The sequence below is a fragment of the Patiria miniata genome, unplaced genomic scaffold, assembly GCF_015706575.1.
Source record: "Patiria miniata isolate m_02_andy unplaced genomic scaffold, ASM1570657v1 HiC_scaffold_14, whole genome shotgun sequence".
NCBI lineage: Eukaryota > Metazoa > Echinodermata > Asteroidea > Valvatida > Asterinidae > Patiria > Patiria miniata.
The window spans coordinates 6870502-6891545 of NW_024037052.1; the positions used below are offsets into that span (position 1 = coordinate 6870502).

General features: G+C 40.9%; 1 protein-coding gene across 1 annotated transcript in view; it reads left to right on the forward strand.

The window, feature by feature from the left end:
• Positions 1 to 21044, forward strand: part of LOC119721987 (next to BRCA1 gene 1 protein-like) — a 24226-nt gene continuing 3182 nt past the window's right edge. The window contains 17 exon segments of the mRNA XM_038191963.1: positions 1 to 283; positions 2640 to 2702; positions 3739 to 3757; positions 7827 to 7987; positions 9032 to 9346; positions 10786 to 10903; positions 11776 to 11848; positions 12681 to 12869; positions 13410 to 13745; positions 14271 to 14406; positions 15379 to 15436; positions 15439 to 15599; positions 16561 to 16801; positions 18191 to 18364; positions 18661 to 18806; positions 19023 to 20102; positions 20471 to 20613. Coding sequence (XP_038047891.1) covers positions 188 to 283; positions 2640 to 2702; positions 3739 to 3757; positions 7827 to 7987; positions 9032 to 9346; positions 10786 to 10903; positions 11776 to 11848; positions 12681 to 12869; positions 13410 to 13745; positions 14271 to 14406; positions 15379 to 15436; positions 15439 to 15599; positions 16561 to 16801; positions 18191 to 18364; positions 18661 to 18806; positions 19023 to 20102; positions 20471 to 20613 — 3509 coding nt within the window. The 5' untranslated portion in view covers positions 1 to 187.

Consider the following 21044-nt stretch of genomic DNA (forward strand, 5'->3'; position numbering starts at 1 on the left):
AGGTAAAACGGCTCTAATCACAACATTGTGAGCCATTTTGTAAACATCATCATCAGACAACCCAGACGAAAGACCGTAGAAAAACGTAGAAAGAAATTAGATCATCAACAGAAATAACTCTGAAATGAATGCTGATTGTGCAGATTAGAACTAATTTTAAAGTTTTGCTACCTTCGGATCATACAGGATGGGGAAATCCTTTGTTTTGGACATCAAGTACGAAGGCTCTAGCGAGATATTCAAGCTTGATTACAACATAAAATGGCTGGATTTGGAAGCAATGGTGAGCTGCATTTCATTTTCAATTATTTTCTTGTTCAAAATTCAATGTCATTAAAAAGTCATGTTCTTTACATATATTTTCTTTTCAGTATAAATTTTACTCAAATTTCTTTTCGGTATACATTTCTACCAAAGTTGTTGTTGCGAGTTACATATAAGAATTGAAAAGAAACTGTCGTTGCAGAAGTAGCTAGCCCAGGTTGGACGAAATCTTCATTGCATTACGACTAACGTCCAGGACGAGAATTCTCTACATAAGACCACCCAAACTTTGGACCAGATTTTTGTTACGTTTTACCCCGTTACAGAAGCATATTTCACGCTAGTCCGAGTAACTTGGACCCAACTTATCGCCTTTTTTAACATTTTGGACATGGTCTGGCGATAGTGGGGTCCAAGCTAATGCCGCGACCTGGACAACATCATCCTGTCACTGTCCCAAACCAACATTTTCCATCAAAAAACATCAGATTTCACCTTCAAAACGGCCTCCAATTTACTAGATATGCCACCTGAAGTACAAGTAGACATCGATGATTAAGATGGTTGTACTTAAGTTTACTTACGATCCGGAAGAAAAGTGAAATTTTCCGTTCAATTCTGAAGACCCCCTCTGCCTAGGTTGTCGTTGTTGTGCTCACGTTCAAAACTGCATGATACGCTGTGTGTACGCGTTCCCAATTGGGTAATGGCGTCTGACCTCGACCTCATGCAAAGGTCGTGACGGCGCGCTTGCGCACAATGCACTGCATGCACGGCAGATTCCCCTGCGCCGCGCCGACGACTGTTTCCTGATGAAGAGTGCTGTGTAAGTTCGCGGTACGCCTAGGAGTCGCGCTGGCTAAGAGTTGACTCTGGTACAAGTTGACTCAGGTACAAGGTAACCGGGGGACGAGCTTACCTGGGTGCGAGTTGACTCGGGTATGAGTTGAATCGTGTACGAGTTGACTTGGGTGTAAATTTTTAGGTACTAGTTGACTACTTCTGAAATCAGAAGGCTTCTCTCTGTCAGCCTTCTGAGAGCCTTCAAATTCGGGGGTCAGCTTTCTATGGCTTTTGGACATGCCCTTTGTTGATAGACGAAATACTTTTGTCTGAAATTCCACTTTCTGAAACGCAAATCCACCAAAAAAGTTGAGCTGGTTGATCCATAACTCTGAAATGTTTTCCCACAATTGACATTTGGAACATGGGACAATTTTTTGGGTGGAAAATCTTAGTTTTTACTCGCCAGCCTCGCGTTGCCGATCCGACGAATACAGCGGAACAGTTCATGTGTGTTTACGTACGTTGCGCGTGCGCTGATCTTCGCGTGACCTCAGCAGGTCAACTCTACATTCAGCTCGACCATTTGGGATGGAGGGGAGATTGTATGCTTTGCATCGCGAAACAATTGTCCCATGATCCAAATGTCAATTGTGGGAAAACATTTCAGAGTTATGGATCAACCAGCTCAACTTTTTTGGTGGATTTGCGTTTCAGAAAGTAGAATTTCAGACAAAGGTATTTTGTCTATCAAAGGGCATGTCCAAAAGCCATAGAGTGCTGACCCCCGAATTTGAAGGCTCTCAGAAGGCTGACGGAGAGAAGCCTTCCGATTTCAGAAGTACTAGTTGACTGGCATGACTGGGGTACGAGTAGTATGAAATTTCACTTTTTATAGGGATTGTAAGTAAACTTCAATACAACCATCTTAATCAGCGATGTGTTCTTGTACCTCATGTGGTGTATCTAGTAATTTGTAGGCCATTTTGAGGGTGAAATCTGATGTTTTTGTTGGGCAATGTTGGGTTTTTGGGGCAAGGACAAAATTGTGTTGCTCGGCATATAAGGATTAGCTTGGACCCTATATCGCCAGACCATGTCCGAATGTTGGAAAGGCGATAAGTTGGGTCCAAGTTACTCGGACTAGCTGTGCGTTGGTTATGGCCGTACGGTAGCATACATGTATGCAGGAAAAAATTGCATGCGCCTTAATTTGGGGATAGACGAGCCAAATACAGGGCACCTCGATTGCTAGTACTCGAGTATGACATACAACAGCCGTTGGATAAGTCGACTTTAAAGTGTATGCACAATGTACTACTGGCCCGACGGCTGTTGTAAGTTGTACTCTAGTATTAATAATCGATATGTGTACCCAAACATGGCTTGAAAAAAAACAAAACTTTTCCTCAGATTTGCCCAAGCGTAATGGATTTATCTTCAATGAAAACCCAAGTGACTTGATATTTGCTATAATGTTTGGCGGCGAATGTGTGATGGCTGGATAGGGAAACGGTGTGTGTCGTTGTGAAAGCAAGACTTTTCATATATTTGTACTGAAGCATTAGTTTTTTTGGCTCCTGTTCAAACAGTTGAAATGCCATCTGGATGTTGACGAAGTTGCCATTTATTACATGGATGATGAAGATGATGAGGTAAGCGGTTTTTTTTGTATTGCTTCGTTGAGTGCTTTGTTGGTGACTCATTGGTTGTTGTGTAATAAATTAACTTTGTTTGGGTTACACAAGCTGATGCAAGCATACATATATTCATTGATATTGAAATTGTCATTGATTGCTACATACAGGTGTTTATTCAGACTGGGACCTTGCGTTTAGAAAAACATGCATAACAAAATCAGGGCAACTTTACTCTTTAGCTGAAAAAAAATCTCCAACATTTTCCATGAGGCAAAAGACAAGGTCCTCATTATTTCACCAGCCAAGTTTGAGGTCTCAATTCAATTGTTAAAGGAGACTTTTTCCGCAACATTTTGCACCTGAGAGTGAAGCCAAATGATTTCAATTTGAAGCCTCTTAACTAGACTGGTACATGTCCAACTTTTTGAAAAGATGGACTATTCAGTTGTCTGGTGGTCATGACTATGGGGAGAATGTGTAGAAATAGAGACTAGGTACCTTATGTTTCTTTTGACACAGTCGATTTCTAGTACTAAAATGTGTTGTACTGGTTGTTTCATGTGCCAATCTATAGTTTTGGGAATCTCATACACAGTATGGAGGGGCCCAAATTTTTGAACTATATGTAGTGTTTATCATTTTGTACTTAGGACTCAGAATTCAACTCTAAAGGAAAATATGAATGGAAAGTACATTGTACATGTAGGTAGGCCTAAGGCAATGTTAGATTGAACAGATTCAATTATTTTGTATGTTAAATAATTGAACGGCAAAAGCTACTATTTTCTGTTAATTTCTCTATATTTGGTTGCTTTTTGCAGCAATATTACGCATAAAAAGACATTTTAATTGTTGTCAGGCCAAAATAATTCAAAAGTTTGGAAGCAATTCTTTCATAACTAAACGTGGATTTGAACGTTTTGTTCAGTGTCTCTTTCAAAAGGTTGGTTTTTCCCACATTTCAACGTGACGCATTTTGCATAATCCTTACATAATTTATATGACCTTTTTAAAAATAATGATATGTTTTATATTTTCTATCTTTTTCCAGGTGTGTCTTGGCAGTGAAGGTAAGTGCTGTTATTGCAATTTGAGTGCATTTTTATGGTTTTTACTTCGTGTCGTGAAGTTTTGCTGCTGTCTTTTTTTTTCAGTAAGACTTTACATAATTTGAATGTTAAATACAAGCAGATGACAAGTTACTTTTTAACATAAGTTACATAAGTTACATAGTAACATAAGTTACTTTTTATGTAGAAAATATATTGAGTACATGTATGTATATAATGGAGTTTGTTTTTGAATTTGAGTCGGTGACCTGATGGTTCATGTTGGATTACACTTACTGCAAAACAACTGGTGAGGAATAAACATCTTATTGCAAAATAAATCTGTTTGTAAACATACAATATGTACTGCACTGAATAAAACTACACTAGAACACTCTGATTTTTCATGGCAAAGTCAACGTCATGGGACAACAGCCTATAGATACGTACATTCTTCCATTGTTGAGTACACCCAGTTTGACCTCCAGATTTTTCCAGAAAAGAGCTTGTTATTGGTGAATTCTCTTTGTTCTTCAGTGCCGCCTGCATATCTATTGTGTGTTGCTGCTTTAGAAATGAGGCATGTTTATATGTACAGAGGTGATGTACATTGTGTATGCCTGATTACTCCCTGAAAAAATATTTGATTACAGCTGATCATGTGAGTTTTTTTCTAAGTGTTAATGTTATGTGTCTCTTTAAATCTGTTCGTAGCACAATGTGTAAACATGTACATGTACCTTTGTTCAGTTGTCTGGTTTTACTGTATGTACAGTATGTATATCGTAGGTCAGGTTATGAAAGCATTTTGTTTTCTTACGCATGTATTCCTAGCTCTTCTCTATTGTATCCATGTTTTGCTATGTAGGTCTGCGAGTACATGACTAGTTTTAATCAGAAAAGTGAACATCTCCGATCCATATTTGTACGTGTTATTTAACAATATTCTATAAACAAATTTGATCACAAATACTAACACAAAGACATACTCCAATTTTTTTTTTTAATTCAAGCAAGCTTAAAGGTAATACAACATTTGCAAACATCAAATAACAAAACTACCAAATTATTATGAAATACCTTACTTGACAGTAATTGAAAATTAGTCTCAAGCATGGCATTGGGTCATGGTGGAATTTTTGTAGCAATTTCCAATGATAGTCGGCCGACCAGTGTTGGAAAATAACTGACTTTTTCCAAATAGGCCTACATGTACTGCCCCCAATTTACCCAATTTACCAAATTTAGTAGGCCACAATTTGTTTGCGATCGGTTTACAAATCCATGAATGAGTGCAAGCTGACAATTCGCTGACATACATCTATTACATGTAATTGCTCCAATTCGTCTAAAGTAGGGGCTGGGAACCAGCTTACAAGAGCAGCATTTGTTTCTTGGTTTTTCCAGCATCTATGAACACAAAAAATCAGTGTAACTACTTGCTAGAAAATATTAACCCCCAAATCCATCCATTTCTGAAAAGTCACAGCAAAAGCAACGTACCTTTAAATTTATGAAATTTTGCAATACAGCCTGAACTTTGTACAGTGTGGTATGTGGTTGTCACCACAGGATACACTTTACAGGTTTCTGTAAACAGGTTTCTGTACACTACATTCTAGTTAAAATGTATATAAATACATGTACATGTACATGTATGTTGTTTGTGCTCACTGAGCATTGATCTTGTCAAATAATGGACATGTGCACCTACCGGTACATGAAAGGAAGAGTTTACATTGCTTTTAATTTAATATGGCTGACCTGTGAATACAAATATATTGCAAATGATCCTACGTGGCTTTAAATCCTATGAATTATGGAATAATGTATTTAAGCACTGGATTTTGATAACGTGTAGGATGGCCTGGGAAAATCATCGTAAGTTGCCAGATGTGTTACATGTGTGCTGTTATACATGGATGTATGTGGCATTTAAAAAAGGAAATTCCAGAGGTCACATTTGAGTGGAACAACGATTAAAGTAGAACCAAAAAAAGCAGACTTCTTTTAAAAACATGTTGAGAAACTACACGTTGGCTAAATTAGTTAAACATTAAGTTAGAAACTTGAAAATGAGAACAAGTATTTTCAAAATCTCAGCTAAAATATCTGGACTTTTAGTTTCTTGTTTTTTTTTTAACATGCATTTTATAAAGCTACATGAAAATGTCTATTATTTCAAAAGAGAATTTAAAATGTGTTTTCTTTTGTACATGCAAATAAGAATCTCTTATAAAGCAATTGAAATCAGAAAAGCTTGTTCAATTTGATCAGATTCCCAAAGATTGTCATGAATATTGTGTCTTGAACATTCATGTTATACCCAAATGGAAATGGAATTGTGAGAACTATACTATATACATGTGTAGGTTCATTATCTTTGAAAGTACATGGAAAAAGAAATCCTGTTACGTAATTATAGCCTGTTTGAAGGGATTAAAAATGACTTAGAACTCACAATTTCATGCAGTCCTGTAGCAAATTTGTTCTGGTTTTTGTCTAAAAGTTGCTGGTAGCTAGAAGGAACATACTGTATGTATTGTAGTGATTCATTGCCTCATGGTGAAGTATATAATGTGTTTCCTGTAACATTGAAAAAAAAATAGGGTGCGTGGGTGGGTGTAATATTTTTTTTTTGTTCTAAATTTTTAAAGCCAGAAAAAATAGAGTGGGTGTTGGTCGATTACTGTTCAGAATTGTTTTTGCATTAGTCGGGCATAACATTTTTCAGACTTCAGTCAGAGATCAGACTTTTTGAATCTGAGAGAAAGACATTATCAGTGTAGAAAGAAATACATCTTTTTCATCCAATTTTTTTTTTTTTTTTTTAAATTGATATTCTCATCCATGATAAGTAACAGAACAGTAGTCAATGTGAATCGACTGTTCATTCTTCATTTGCAGGGCTGTTTCTAGGCATCACTGCATAATGGGGCATGAACGCACTGCTGACCAACAAACAAACAGTGAAATCAAATTGTTAAAAAGATACAGGAAGATGTTCGCAAAAACTTTGATGGGGGCTGCCAATTTTTTTTAACAAACAAATTTAGGTTCTGCATGATATTTTAGGTTTGGTTGGGTCGGGTAAATGGAAACAAGTACTTTTTTTTACCTGGCCTTATGCTCCTCTGACTACGTCACTAATTTGTCATGCCAAATAATTCATGTGTGGGGAAAACATACCTGGTGAACTGCATATCCCATGTCTTTGTTGTCGGTTGTTGTTGAAACAGTTTTAGCTAGAGGATGCGCACGTTTGCTAAAAAGACAAATAAACAATTAATTGTAAAACTCATAATGTACATGTACGTCCATTGCTCTGCTAGGTGTATAAATAGCCTTTCATGAACAAATAGAGGTAGTGTTAAATGTACTTTATTTTTTCTAATCTGTGCTTTTGAATGAAGGAAATTACATTCTAAAGATTTTTATGTTTATCTTTCAGTGTTGTGATTTTAAAAAATGAATTTTATGTTGTCTTTTATGTTGTGTTTTGAAATAGTGTCTGTACTATACACAACAGATACACGTATGTGTAATTTTTGATGATCAATAAAAAAAAAGGGGTGGTAAATGGCAAAATGCAAGAAATGCCCAAGTTCCGTAAGCACATTAAAAATGATTTAAGGAAACATATTTGACAACAAAAAGGTGGCCAGTGAATATTTAAATAAATTCACAGGAGCTGTAAATTTAGCAAACTTGCGCTATCCCTCCTACTGTTTTTAATCAGTCACAGACAGTCTGAAATTCAATCCTTTCCCTTCCCATAAATTATACACAGGCTAGTCACCAACAGTCACATCAGATTTCATGTAGGCGCTGTGAATAGTCAAATTCCATCAACAGACAAAAACAGGTAACTGGTAGGTACAGCTGGCTATTATCAATCACCTACATGAGATCCAAGTTACATAAACAGTCACAGCCAGTCAATCCTGCTTAATGTAGACAAGGTCACTGCTTAAAAAAAGTCACTCGATTGATTTTGACTGCTGGGGTGGCTTGGTTGAATTTGCCAGCCAGAGAGGGAGGGCTACTCATATTTAACCTTATAATTTATACTTTTTTTTATTATCTCCAGCGGAATTAACTGAGGCCAAGAAAGTTGCCGAGAAACAGGACGACGTGCTCTTGCTGAAGGTAACCCGCAAAACGCCTGAATCGTCCACACCCGACCCCGCAGGAAAAAGTTGTTCCGGCACTCGTGCTGAGCCAGTCGAAACATCAGATCCAGAGATAAAGGTACAGGTGATTTTTCAAAATGGATTTTCCTTGGTGGTTGAGTGGTGTCTGCAGGGTATGATTTAAGACCAGGCAAGTTTGTGAACTTCTTCTCATAATGCTCTTTGTATACTCCGAGTAGATACATAGTCTGAACCAATAAGATTTTAGAACTGCTGTGGGCGTTGCATATCCTCATATGGACTAAGCCCACGAGCAAATAACGCTTTTTGACAACTTTTTAAAGCTCCAGTGTGAGGCACCCTCCATGTGCGGCACTGGCTTGCGTTTGTATGGCCTGTGGCACACATGACTAAGTTTATACTGAGTGTGCACAAACCATTTGCGTCTTCACCTGAGCGTCAGATGCCGACATAATTGCATTCAAACGTCTCTTCCAGTGGTGGTCTCCAACTCTCTCTTTGTAACGTTTGAGGAAGTACTTGTGCACTGAGTCCATACACATATGATGTGAGATCTGGTCTCCCATCATTGAGTATGCAATGCTTACAAACGTACATGTATATCAGTGAAGTGCACAAACCAAGAATTAAAGGGAATATACTACATTTGCAAACAAAACTATTAAATTGTTTTGAAATAATTTACTGGACTTTAAGTGAATTACTGTCTAAAGCATCGTGTAAAATCATGGCACCCAGTGTGCTGTCATTTTCAAGACAAGTCATATTTTTGTATCCATTTCAAACACTGGTTGGCCGACTGGCATTAGAAAAAAACTGGCTTTTTCAAATACTGCCCCCAATTTACGATATTGCAGTCAATTACACACCTATAAACGGGTACAGGCCAGCTAGACTGGTTCCCTGACCTTACAATTCCCTGACTTCTATAAATTAGTCCATTTCATTTAAAGTTAGGTCAGGGAACCAGACTACAAGAACATGATTGTTTCTATTGGTTTTACCAGCATCTACGAAAACATAACTTAAAACAGTCAGTGTAACAATACTTGCTATAAAATACTTGCCCCCAAATCCATCCGTTTCTGAAAATTACAGCAAAAGCAAATGTTGTCTATTCCCTATATAATTGTGTCCTTAGTTGCAGAGGACAAATCCTCAACTCCCGGTACAGTGCTCTTCGCAAGTTAGCAGCAGCAGCAGCAACAGTAAGAAGCCCGGTTCTCACTACGCAGACCTAATCACTACGGCAGGCCAGCTGCAAAGGGCCCTGAGGGCTAAGAAACTACAGCAAGCAGCCGGTGCCCCGCAGCCGCCGCCAGGGAAGGAAGCAACTCCGACACAGGACCCAGCAGCAGTAGCCATGACTGACGATTCACAACCACCAGCTGCAGAAACCGTTGCCTGCGAGACCAATGCAGGAGCAGCAGGCTCCGAGACTGCTGTCCCAGAGGAGGTGAGTTTATGGCTGAAACTCCCTTTATTTAATTTTTATGTTGTAGATTGCTTTAAGGTTATGCAGGGTGGTACAAATAAGGAAACGACATAACTCCCACTACCTTTGAGACTCAAACCACCTACACCAATGGATGGAGAATTGTTAAAGAAGAAAGTTGATACCCAAACAGTGCGTGAAATTAGACAAAAAAAGTGGTCAGACAAAATGTCCGAGCACAATCAAAAGTGTTCTGCCATTGTCAAGTTTTGATCTGCCATTTAGCGTTCCAAATTTGAAGGTCACATGAGCAAACAAATAGGTTATCAACAGTCGAGGACGAGTTAAAACATACTTACATAGTGCTCTCTTCATGATTGAAAACTTGAAATGCGTCCTTTTTCCCAAGTAAATTACTCTGTGAAACCTTGCGAGACGAACTTTCAAAAGGCCGCGTTTACTATACTTCAAACACGTGGACGGTACATACACGTGTGTACATGTACAGTATGTATGTTTACGTACGTACGTATCCATAATACACACTATGTAGTTGCAATGACAAGCGCCGGGCATTCACGCGCTCGTTTCTGTAGTAAGCCACGTTGTGAGAATTTAGTAACAATCACGCACTTAAAGCATACCGCGCAACACAACGTACTTTGATCTTGCTAAATTCTCATTACATGTATTGGGGTGTAAACGCGTTGCATCTATTGCGTGAATATAAGACAACACGTACATGTAGTTAGCAGCCGCTCAGCGTACGGTAAGTATTACCATGGAGGAAGGAATGGTATTACAGACCGGATCATCGGAAATAAAGTAAAACAACAAAATACTTTTGAGTGCAACCGTTTATTTCATACTTCTGAAAAAGACAACTCCACAAAGAATACATAAATCGCTCGGACATTTTGTCCGAGCACATCTGCATTTGGTCGGACAAACCATGAAAGTGGTCGGAAAATGTACGATGTCCGACTGTAATTTCACGCACTGCCCAAATCTGATTTTTGTCCAGTAGTTTTTGCTGCAGAGCCTATTTTGTGAAGTATACATCTTTCATGTGGGAATTGTTTTACATAACAATTAATCACTCTGTCCAATTAAGTGAAATTAAGTGAAATTTGAGGGTCGCGTGGGTAAGTATTTCATCCGGCCAAAACGACTCCTGTCTTTGTTGCACAAAATAGGCTCCGGAACAAAAACTACTGCAACGAATCAGGCGATCTTGATATCATTTTTCTCTTAACAACATGAACAAAATTCTCCATGCATTGGTTTAGGTTGCTTGAATCTCAGGGTAGCGGAAGTACGCTGTTCCGTTTTTTTCTTGGCCACCCTTCAAAATTAGTCAATGTTTAAATGGATCAGTCTATTGTACTCGTACTGATAACCAGTGTTACATTATTAGCTACGGGTCCGTTCAACTAAAAAGCCCATTTGTATGATTGCAGCTTGTAGAGCGAGTGGTGCGTGGCGTCCTGAATGGATTGGATAGAGCAGTAGTTGACGCTATGTGCATGAAAACACCTCCAAAAGTCCAAGATCAAAGTGATGGAAGCCCAGCTAAAAGTGAGTAGCCTGCCTTGTATCCCGAATTTAACAGCAGTGGCTAACTAACCAACAAATTTCAAAATTGTTTTCCAAACAATTATGGATATACTGTGTTAAACCTTTTTGTCACTATTGTTGATGTCCCCTATTATATAACAGACATACAGATCCTTGTCATTTGATTGATGGAACTCACATCACGTGGCATTTGTTATTACTGCCATTCACGCCGGGGCTCAAAAAGTACTTTCCGCCCATGGGGAATGGGAAATACTATTGAACAGTTGGGATCATGCTTATTCCATGACGCGGTATTTGTGTGCAAATGCATGCTGGTGTGCGCGTTCAGCATTGCGCGTAGCACGTATTGTTACAAAGAGCCAGTGCTACAGCGTTAGGTTCAAACATTTTCATGAAGGGGTGGTTTGGAAGAGAGAAATACATTTTCCTCCAGTTTTGATTGAAATAAAAGTTCAAATATATCAAATGACAAGGATCTATATGTCAGTTATATAAAACAAATATTGAGTGGCTTTTAATTGTGAAATTGGAGGAATATTATCGCTCGGTAAAATCTGGACTTTTCCAGTTCACTCGGCTTCGCCTTGTGAAATGGAAAAGTCCAGATTTTACCTTGCGATAATATTCCTCCCATTCCACGCTTAGCCACTGAATATTTATAACAACAATTTATCATTTTGACTTATTGTCACGATAAAAACAATTGTAGATTGCGGTGATGTGGGATATGCTTTCGCCTAGGGTGTTATGCGCCCCTCAGTGTTAAAAACAGCATATCCCACATCACAGCCGTCGACAATTGTTAAATGTACACCATACCAATGGTGTGATGAACGATTTTAGAGCGTATTTCATATTTTGCATTGCAGAAGTGTTTTGTCATCTGGGCATCATATGTGACAATTGCAACATGACTATCGTAGGTGTGCGTTACAAGTGCGGGTGAGTATTTCGCTGAGTGTGTTTTTGCTGGTCCCCGAGGGCCAGCCTGCAGTCCTCTTTGTACCTATCTCACTGACTGACTGTTCAAGTACATGTATGTGATGTAGCCACTACATGTAGACCACACATGGCATTTTGTCTGGTGCCACTGGTTTCACGTACTTTCATGAAACATGACTAGGCAATGAGTTAAGTGCTAACGGCAAAAATAGATTTTTCATTTCCCTCATGTTAGCACTAAAGCTTATTCTATGAACTTTTAAGCCATTTTGAATCAATTGAATAAGGGAATAAATATGTGCTTGGCCAGTAAATACGTTTAAAACTGGCTTTGGGGCCTGGTTGCCAATTATGTCCTTTGCCTTTGGCTCGGGCCGTTATCAGTGTCTGGGCCCTAAGCTGGTTTTAATGTACTTGTTTAAAACCGGCCAAGCGAATATTTATTCCCTTTATAATAGCCATGATCCCTATTTGCCAGGTTTGCAACACTGCTTATATTGCTGGCATTGTGGCTTGTAGGCATTTTGCCTGGCCACTACAATCGCATCATGAATAGAGATATTGAACAATTAGTAGACTGCTAATATACATGTAGGGCTCAGTCACCGATACAGCATTCCATGGCTTGCAGGTACGATTCCTGCTCCAGTCAATATGATATTCATGTTTAACTTTAGTGAAAAAGTCTTGAAAACCAATAAGAAATGAACTTCAAATCTTACAATCTTTCATCATTTATCATTAAGTAAATAGGAATTCCCTGATTCACTCAAAATTTGTATTAGGATTGTGATTATTTTGTTTTCTTTTTTTTGCGATCATTTTGGCACAGGCATTGCACTGACTACGATCTGTGTGAATCCTGCGAGGCTATTGAGGGCATGCACAACCCAAGCCACGTGTTCCTGAAGCTACGCCAGCCAGCCCACAAGGGCCTGGGTCTCAAGCCTGATGGTAGAATGGTTCCCTTGCTCAAGCGGCCTATCTACAGCGACGATAGCTCTGCTACTGTCAGCAATAGGTGGGTCTCAATCTCCAACAATTCCACATTTGGAACAAAACTGTATTTGGATTTTATTCCCCTTGTACAGCCGTTCCCTGAGAAAAGTGGATTAAACCATCATGGCGGTAGAGGTTGATATCAACAAGATGAATTAAAGCCTGTCTTGGGTCCGTTGGCAGTGCTACCCAGAAAATTCCGAGTATCCACACTGTATTCCAACTATTGCAGTTGTGTTAGATATGCTTGGTGTTTTCTGGGAAGCATTGCCAACTCGAGTTGCGACACGTAACACGTCGCAACTTGCAATGCGTCGTATGATCCATTTTACGAAACTTGCAATGCGTCGAATGAGTCATAAGTTCCTTGACACCGACACCCACGACGCATCGCACTTACGACGTGTTTTGTGAAATGAATTGCAGGATGCGTCGCAGACGCATTGCAGCGCTGCAAGGCATCGTAAGTTGTGACGAATTTCATGAAATAGGGTGCTTAACATTTCATCACTCATCAGATTGATTTATAGGCCTTCAATTTGATATGATTTTTCTTTATTAGTCTGAAACGCCTGGAAGAGAAGATGGCTCGCAAAGCAGCCAAAGCGGAGCTCAAGCGGAAGTTCAAAGAGGAGAAGCGCCGCTATCGCGGAGAGGTCCATCACATGATCTCCCCCAGCAAACGTGAGCGCCTGGAACGCATGGCCGAGAGGCAAGTGGAAGAGATCCTTCAAGCAGCCCACGTGGTAGGGACTCCAAGGGCAGGCCAGGTGGCAGTCAGCCAGGCAGATGGGGTGCCAGACGTGGTGGCAGTACCCCAGGGGGAGAATGCACCTAGCCCTGCCGGCATTGAGGATAAAGGAGAAAATAACTGGGTAGAAAAGACCAAGCTCTTCATGTAAGTTCATATTCCTCACAGAGCTAGTTCGGTTTTTTTTTGTTTTTTTAGTTTTTTTGATTTCATCTTACCATTATTTCCTAATTTGGGGCACTTTGATTTTTCCCATAAACCTTGCCGGAGTAATAGCTTAACCCAAGTTGTGAAGACATAGGTGAATTCTGGCAAGTTTAAAATATCTCAACTCAGTTCAAAGACATGTTACAAAACTATAAATGAATTGTTATTTTGACGTAATTTTCCTATTTGAAGTAAGTAACCTTTGAAAGTAACCAAAATGTGACCTGAAATGCTAAAAAAAAATGAATATGAAGTTTAATATGTTAATGATATGAATATGAGACAAAAATGCTTAATTGCAATTTTTCAAGTTCAACATTTTGTGTACAGTTTAACTCGTGGATTTGCAGATGAAACAAACAACTACACCAATGAATTTGATCACAAACTTAACAAATTTTAAAATAATTTTCAACAGTGATTTGTCTTTGGCTATTGAGTTTTATACGATTGTACTTTACACAGGCGTTTGAAGATGGACGCAGAGTTTGTGCGTGACGGCAACCTGCCTGACGATACCCACTTGCAGCCAGGCACCACGTTTGTCAAGAGCTGGGTGATGAGAAACACTGGGCCAGCTGCCTGGAACCAAGACACTAAGGTAATGAGAATTTAATAAGGTACACTATTCATATCTGTAGTGTATTTGGCAAAATTATCTGTATCTAATTGGGCAAAACAAATTTGTTGTGTTGCCCTCTCCTGACTGACACAAAATCTAGAAATCTCCGGTGATTTTTTTTGTTTTTTCCATTCACTTGAATTTATTGTAAATAAACTTTAAAAAACCTTGCCGTTACTGTTTCTTTGTAATGTGACAATTTTGCATTTTGTTACAAAACATACATACCTCAATGGTAGTATAATTGTACAAGATACAGTGCTTTGAAAATCACGATGATGATCTTGAGGATGGGGAAGAGCATAAGTGATACATTTCACTGGCAGTTGTTGGAAGGAAAAGACTATAATGCCGATTTTTCCCCTGTACCTTAGTGGAGTTTGTTGAATCATGGACATGATTGAATGGTATCATGAATGGTGCATTTGCCTTTTGGACTTTTTCCTCAATTTTCTCAAGTAAGAAGTCAACTTCTTTGTTGATGAGTCTGTTACACATATCGTAATTCAGGCCTTTTAATTTCGTGAAAACACTGAACATTTTTCTTCTTGTAAAAATTTGTTTGGATCTAAGAAGGAGGCAGTGTCTGGAAATTGGGCCTGAAGTGTATTGTACATAGGTCCATGTATGTACATGTACACGTGCATGTACATGTGTTACTGCAGCCCGGCCAGATTTCGGACACAGATATTTGAACGGGCTATTTTCAATTTTTTTTTACCCATAGGCCAGTTTCATCTCTGGCATTATACTCTGTACGAACATTTAAGGTGGTAAGCTGTTCTGCTCAAAAAATAGTTTCTGTGCATAGGAAATCCCAGTACTCGGGAGCTTCGTGAAATTGGTCCCAGTGTCTGAATTGGGATATGCATCACCTCAATTCAATCCTGTCCAAAGTTTGTCTTGAGAATGGACCTGTGGTGATCTACAATTGTCTATGCTTTCTTGCAGCTGAAGTTCCTGTGGGGTAACATGCCAGCTTCCACCCCTGATGCAGTGGATGTGCCCCCATCGCCCCTAACGAGGAGGGTGATATCTGTCTGGAGTTTGTGGCCCCATCCCTGCCAGGACGGTATCAGAGCCACTGGCGCTTGGCCCAAGATGGGGAACAGTTTGGCCATCGTGTCTGGTGCAGTATCACTGTTGATCAACCGTTCACCATGGATGAAAAGGTGCCGTAATTAAAGAGGTTTCATATAAAAATTGTTACATTTAGCGCATTGGTTATAAGCAAGAGTTTGAATGTTGAAGTACAAATCCATTGTTTGCTGCTTTATGTAAACTAGTGCAGTGCCCGTCTAAAATGTGCATGTTCAGGAAACGCAAATTGCTTTGCCGCTGGTATAGGTTGCATACTTGCAGAGTTTTTGAGAACTTCTCGGGAAAACAACGCACGAAATTCAATGGTGTTGTTTTCACAGGTTGAACGCACACTTACGTCAAAGTTTGTGCCAAGTTTGAAGTTCGACCACCTACAATGGTCGCTCAGTCGACTGCAAAAATAATGTGCCCGTGTACATACAAAAACATGGTATGCAGTGCTATTCACCCATACTGGACAATGTATCGCCCTACAATGCACGTGCGCGTGCCCGTCCTTTTTGCATTGTTTGCGTCATATTGAGCACGCGCGGTTTAGCTTAAACATCATGTAAACAATTGAAAAGAACGGCAGTGCTATTCACCCATACTGGACAATGGTATCGCCCTACAATGCACATGCGCGTGCCCGTCCTTTTTGCATTGTTGCGTCATATTGAGCATGCGCGCTCTTGCTCAAACATGACGTAAACAATTGAAAAGAACATCAGTGCGCGGGGTTCTAGGCTATATTCTGGCGCGCTAGGCCTCAGGAAATACTGCTTTTTTGCAGCTTTTTCGACAACCGCTCGTCCAAACCACTTCAAACTTGGCACTGCACATTCTGTTGTCCCGAGCAGTACACCCGCCGATTTTCAACTCCATACGGTGCCCGGTTCTGGAGATAATCGGCGGACAGACAGACAGACAGACAGACGGACAGACAGACAGACAGAGATTCCTTGAATTGTAGTATAGATGTAAAACAAGTATGGCAGAACTGTGCACAGTTCCAAAACTAATTTTCAAATGGATCTTCTCCCCACCTTCCAGAGAGTGGAAGATCCCACTCAGGAGGCCTCCTGCGATGCTGTGGCCCAGTTGCAGACTGACCAGCAGGACCCGTCCATTCCCATGCGGGTGTGTTCCTCAGCTGAGATGCTGACCGCCCAAGATGTGCTGTCCTTTGAGATGCTGAAGATCTCGGACGGCAACCAGGCCGACACTGAGACCGAGACAGAGGTGGCGGCTTTGATCCCTCAGACGACCCCGACACCACACAACACGCCGCTGGGTGAGTAAGATTTGGGAAATGCTTATCCCATATCACCAGAATCGTAGAGACTCTTTTGATATCTAGTATTGACCTTATGAGATTTCTGTTTTTATATCATTAACCCGAAGTCCAATTGGAGCCAAACTTGGGTCACAGATGTAGCATGGGAACCTTCGCATGATAATGATGTCAAAGGTCATGCACCAAGGTCAAAAGTCACTCTTAAAAGATAATCGCGAAAGCATGTAAATGACCCTTAATGTTCACATGAACCAGTGTTGGACACCCTTTGATGTGAAGTTGCCAAAATTTATTCAGTTACCAGGCTTGGCCTTTTCTGCTGGGTAAATGGCTATGTCGCCTGTCGCTGGCTTTGTGGGCGTTTTGTGGGCGAAACGCCCACATTTGCCTGTACGTGGGCAAACAACTTGTGAGCACCCAACCTTACAGATGGAGTGTATGTGGTTTATGCATGCATCCCACAAGGTAGCTCTCATAAAACACACTCGCACACATGCACCTCATGCACTTTATGGTATAGCACTGATTGAAAAAAAAAAAAAATGGCAAAATTATGAGACGTTTCATTCATACTTTCGATTTCTTCATTAAAGGTAGAGTATATCATTTATCATTTATTCATTCTTTTCGTTTGAAGCAACAAAATTGCTCAAAATCTAAACAAGGATGCTTAACTAACCTGACAAATTTTTAACTCAGTGAATACTATTCTGAGGAAACAATATTCTAGGATCTCGATTTCGATTCAAAAGTTACTGAGTCATGTTTTAAATTGGGCCTGAAATCAGCGTCCGGGTAACGTTTTCATTCAGCTGATTGCAGCTACGCGATGTCATGCACTGAACCGACGAATTATAGCAACTGCACGCGCGTGTGCATCATGTCAACGCTTGCACGCACCCATTCATGGCTTAGCAGATAAAAACGAACTACTAAAAGAAATTTCCAGAAATGCACCTTGGGACGCATCTTTTGAAATGACCTGCTGCTATTGTTTCTTCAAAATTACAGCATGCCAGGAAGAATGATTCACTGGGAGTTTAGTGCCATTGCTATCTTTAAACCAAGTATGCTTTTCAACAATAAATGTGTCAGCTAATTTTTAGATAGCTGCAAAATGATCTGCTCTACCTTTAAAAGCACAAGAAGGCATATCTACCATCAAGCATGTCAACCACATTACAAGTCACAAGTAACAAGTCAGGTCGCAAGTAGCGGAATGGGCAATGATAAAGAAATATTTTTGCCATAGTTCATTTGAGACTTGTCATGTGGCATGTAATTGACAAGATTACAACAGTCTTCGGATCTTTTCCTAAATTTTCTGAATTTCTATTCCAAAGACTAAACAGCTCTTGTCCATTCCCCCCCCCCTCCTCCCTTTAGGCGTGACACCCTGCATTTCGCCAGTCCGTGAGCTGGACGCTATTGCCCTTAGTCGCCACATGTCACAGCACAGCAACATGGAGATCAATGAAGCACCATCAGAGGAGACTGAGGCTCAGCCCAGGCTGGATCAGGGTTACGTGGAGATGGACTGCGCAGAGCAGGAACATGACGGTAATACTTCACTGCTGTTTGCCTTATGCATTGACGGTGCAGGGTATATTATATAGATATTGACTGCTTCAAGTGGTGTAGTAAAACTAGCTTCCCGATGTGCTGCATGGAAATTTTCGTTTTCCCGAGGCGTAGCTGAGACCAAAGGAACGCTCAGTGGATCAGCAAGGGAAGCTAGTTTTACTACACCAAGATATCAAGCAGTCAATATTTGTTTTACTTCCATTACTCAAATTTTTTTATCAGTAAACGTGTCACTTGAGCATTTTGTTTGTTTGCTGCCTTCTGTTATCCAGATGATGTAGCGACCCTGAGCTCCAGTGAGACCTCTGAGGATCTGCTAGATGACTTTGAGGTGGTGCCGCTACCCGACTGCTTTGATCCCAACAAACCTCTGGACACATCCGTGGTGGAAAGAAAGAGCTCTGTTACTGGAACTCAGGTTGGTGGCAGAACCGTTGACTTTGTCATCAGTGAATCAGCTTTGAAATGTATGAAATGGTCCGTCTTTTGGTTGATATTTCAACCATTTGATTTGGGAAAAGATGTCATTATTACAAGTGTGTAATAAAATATGAACTTACTTAATAAGGACATTGTAAATTCAAGAACTTTTTAGACATTTGTAATGCTAACTGAGGTTTATCTGTCATTTCAGACACACCTGACCCTACTGGAGCCCCTGCCATTTACCACCAAGCAAGATGCTTGCGTATCTACTGTCACATCCTGCAACACAGTTGCAACTGACGTGCCGATTCTCTCCTCGACTGCTCACAGCGGGTGCCAAACCGCTGCCAGTGTTCAGCGTGACGCGGCAAGCTCAGCAAGCCCGAGCTCCATCACGGTGGGAACCGATGTGGACGCACTGTGCCCAACCTTCCACTGCGAGGCCCAGACTGATTACCCTGCGGCCGGTGAGGAATCGTTTGTCCACGTGGTCAGCTCGGAGCTGCAGACCAGGAACCCCTTCACCCCATCCCATCAGGATGTGGCAGTAACCGCCGTTGCCAGCTCCAAATGCGTGGCAACCAGTGCCGGATCCTTCCTGAACATCGCCAGCTCTGTGACTCAAACAGAGTCCTGTACGTCCCAGGATGCCACTACCACTACTGCTATACCGGTATCCGTGGCAGTGGCTACCAGTGTAGACGCCCTCTTTAACATGGCGCACACCGAGGCGCAGACGGTACCATGCATCCAGCGTGATGCCATGATCCACGCCATCCCATCATCCACGGCAGTCGCGACAGACGTAGATGCCCTCCTCGCTACCGCTCACTCTGGCGCTCAGACAACCTGTAACAGCACAAAAGATGCAACCACAGTTACAGCAGCTCCATCCTCCATAACAGTGGCCACTGATGTTGATGCATTGTTCAACGCAAGCCATGCTCACTCTCAGACCACACCCAGTCCCATGCAGAATGCCGCAACCTCTCCCAACCCTTTCTGCACCTCAGTGGCTACAGACATTGATGCGCTCTTCAACACCCCCAGCGCAGAGGTCCACACCGAGCCTCTGATACCACACCAGGCGCACAGCCCTCTCCAGATACTCAAGATCGTCAGCCCAACAGTCACCGTTGACACCGCGACAGCATCTGCTTCTTACCAACCTAACGCTGGTATTGTCATCAGTCCATTTGACGAAGCTTTGGACCATCAGCCACCAAAGATCATTGATGTCACCGGTCAGCTTGGAACTAACGTCGATATTACCAATCCTGCAAACCAGGTTAGCTCCTTTATAAATATCACATGCCATTGTCCAGTTACGGTTGTGGAAATGACATTGTTCAGTTATGGTTGTGGAAATATTTTTATTTAAATCGGAAAGAGTAACACAAAGTTGATTTTTTCTTCCTCCGTAATTTTCCAGGTATTGATTAAATTTTGATACAATTGTTAAGAATTGAATAAGCCCTCTGCTACATATGCATGTGAACATGCTGATGTTCAACTCTCTTCAGTATCGTTTAAGAATATAAAACATATGAGGTTTTTTTATTTCCACATGCTTACTTCAGTCCAAAAAGATCAAACATCAATAATTTACTGTTTCTTTTATTATAATGACTGAAGTACAACCTGTTATTTTTAAAGGCGACTGGAGAGAGAGACCAGGAGGAGTTCCATGATGCGATGGAGCCCAGTGCAGCCCAAGAGCCCAGTGCAGAAGGGGCAGCTGCACCCAATGAACCCAGTCAAACTAGCACTGATGACCAGGATCCCATGGAAGCTCTTGGGTAAGTTTCTCTTTCTTCCGGTGAAGTACAGTCCATGATCTGGTGTATTATGTATGTATATTGCTTGGCCGGTATTAAACAAGTACATTTAAAACCGACGCAGGGCCTGGAAGAGGTTTATTGGTCCTCCCCTTGGGCTTGGGCCGCTATTCGTATCCAGGGCCCGAGCCGGTTCTAAAAGCACTTACCGGCTATTCTCTTAAATAAAAAATCTGCGCTTCTGTGTATTATGTAAATATATTGCTTGGCCGGTATTAAACAAGTACATTTAAAACCGATGCAGGGCCTGGAAGCGGTTTAATGGCCCTCCCCTTGGCTTGGGCCATTGTCCATGTCCAGGCCCTGAGCCGCTTTTAGATGCATTTACCGGCCAAGCACATTCCCTTATATAAAAAATCTCCGCTTCTGTTTGTTCGTTCAATTTGAATGGC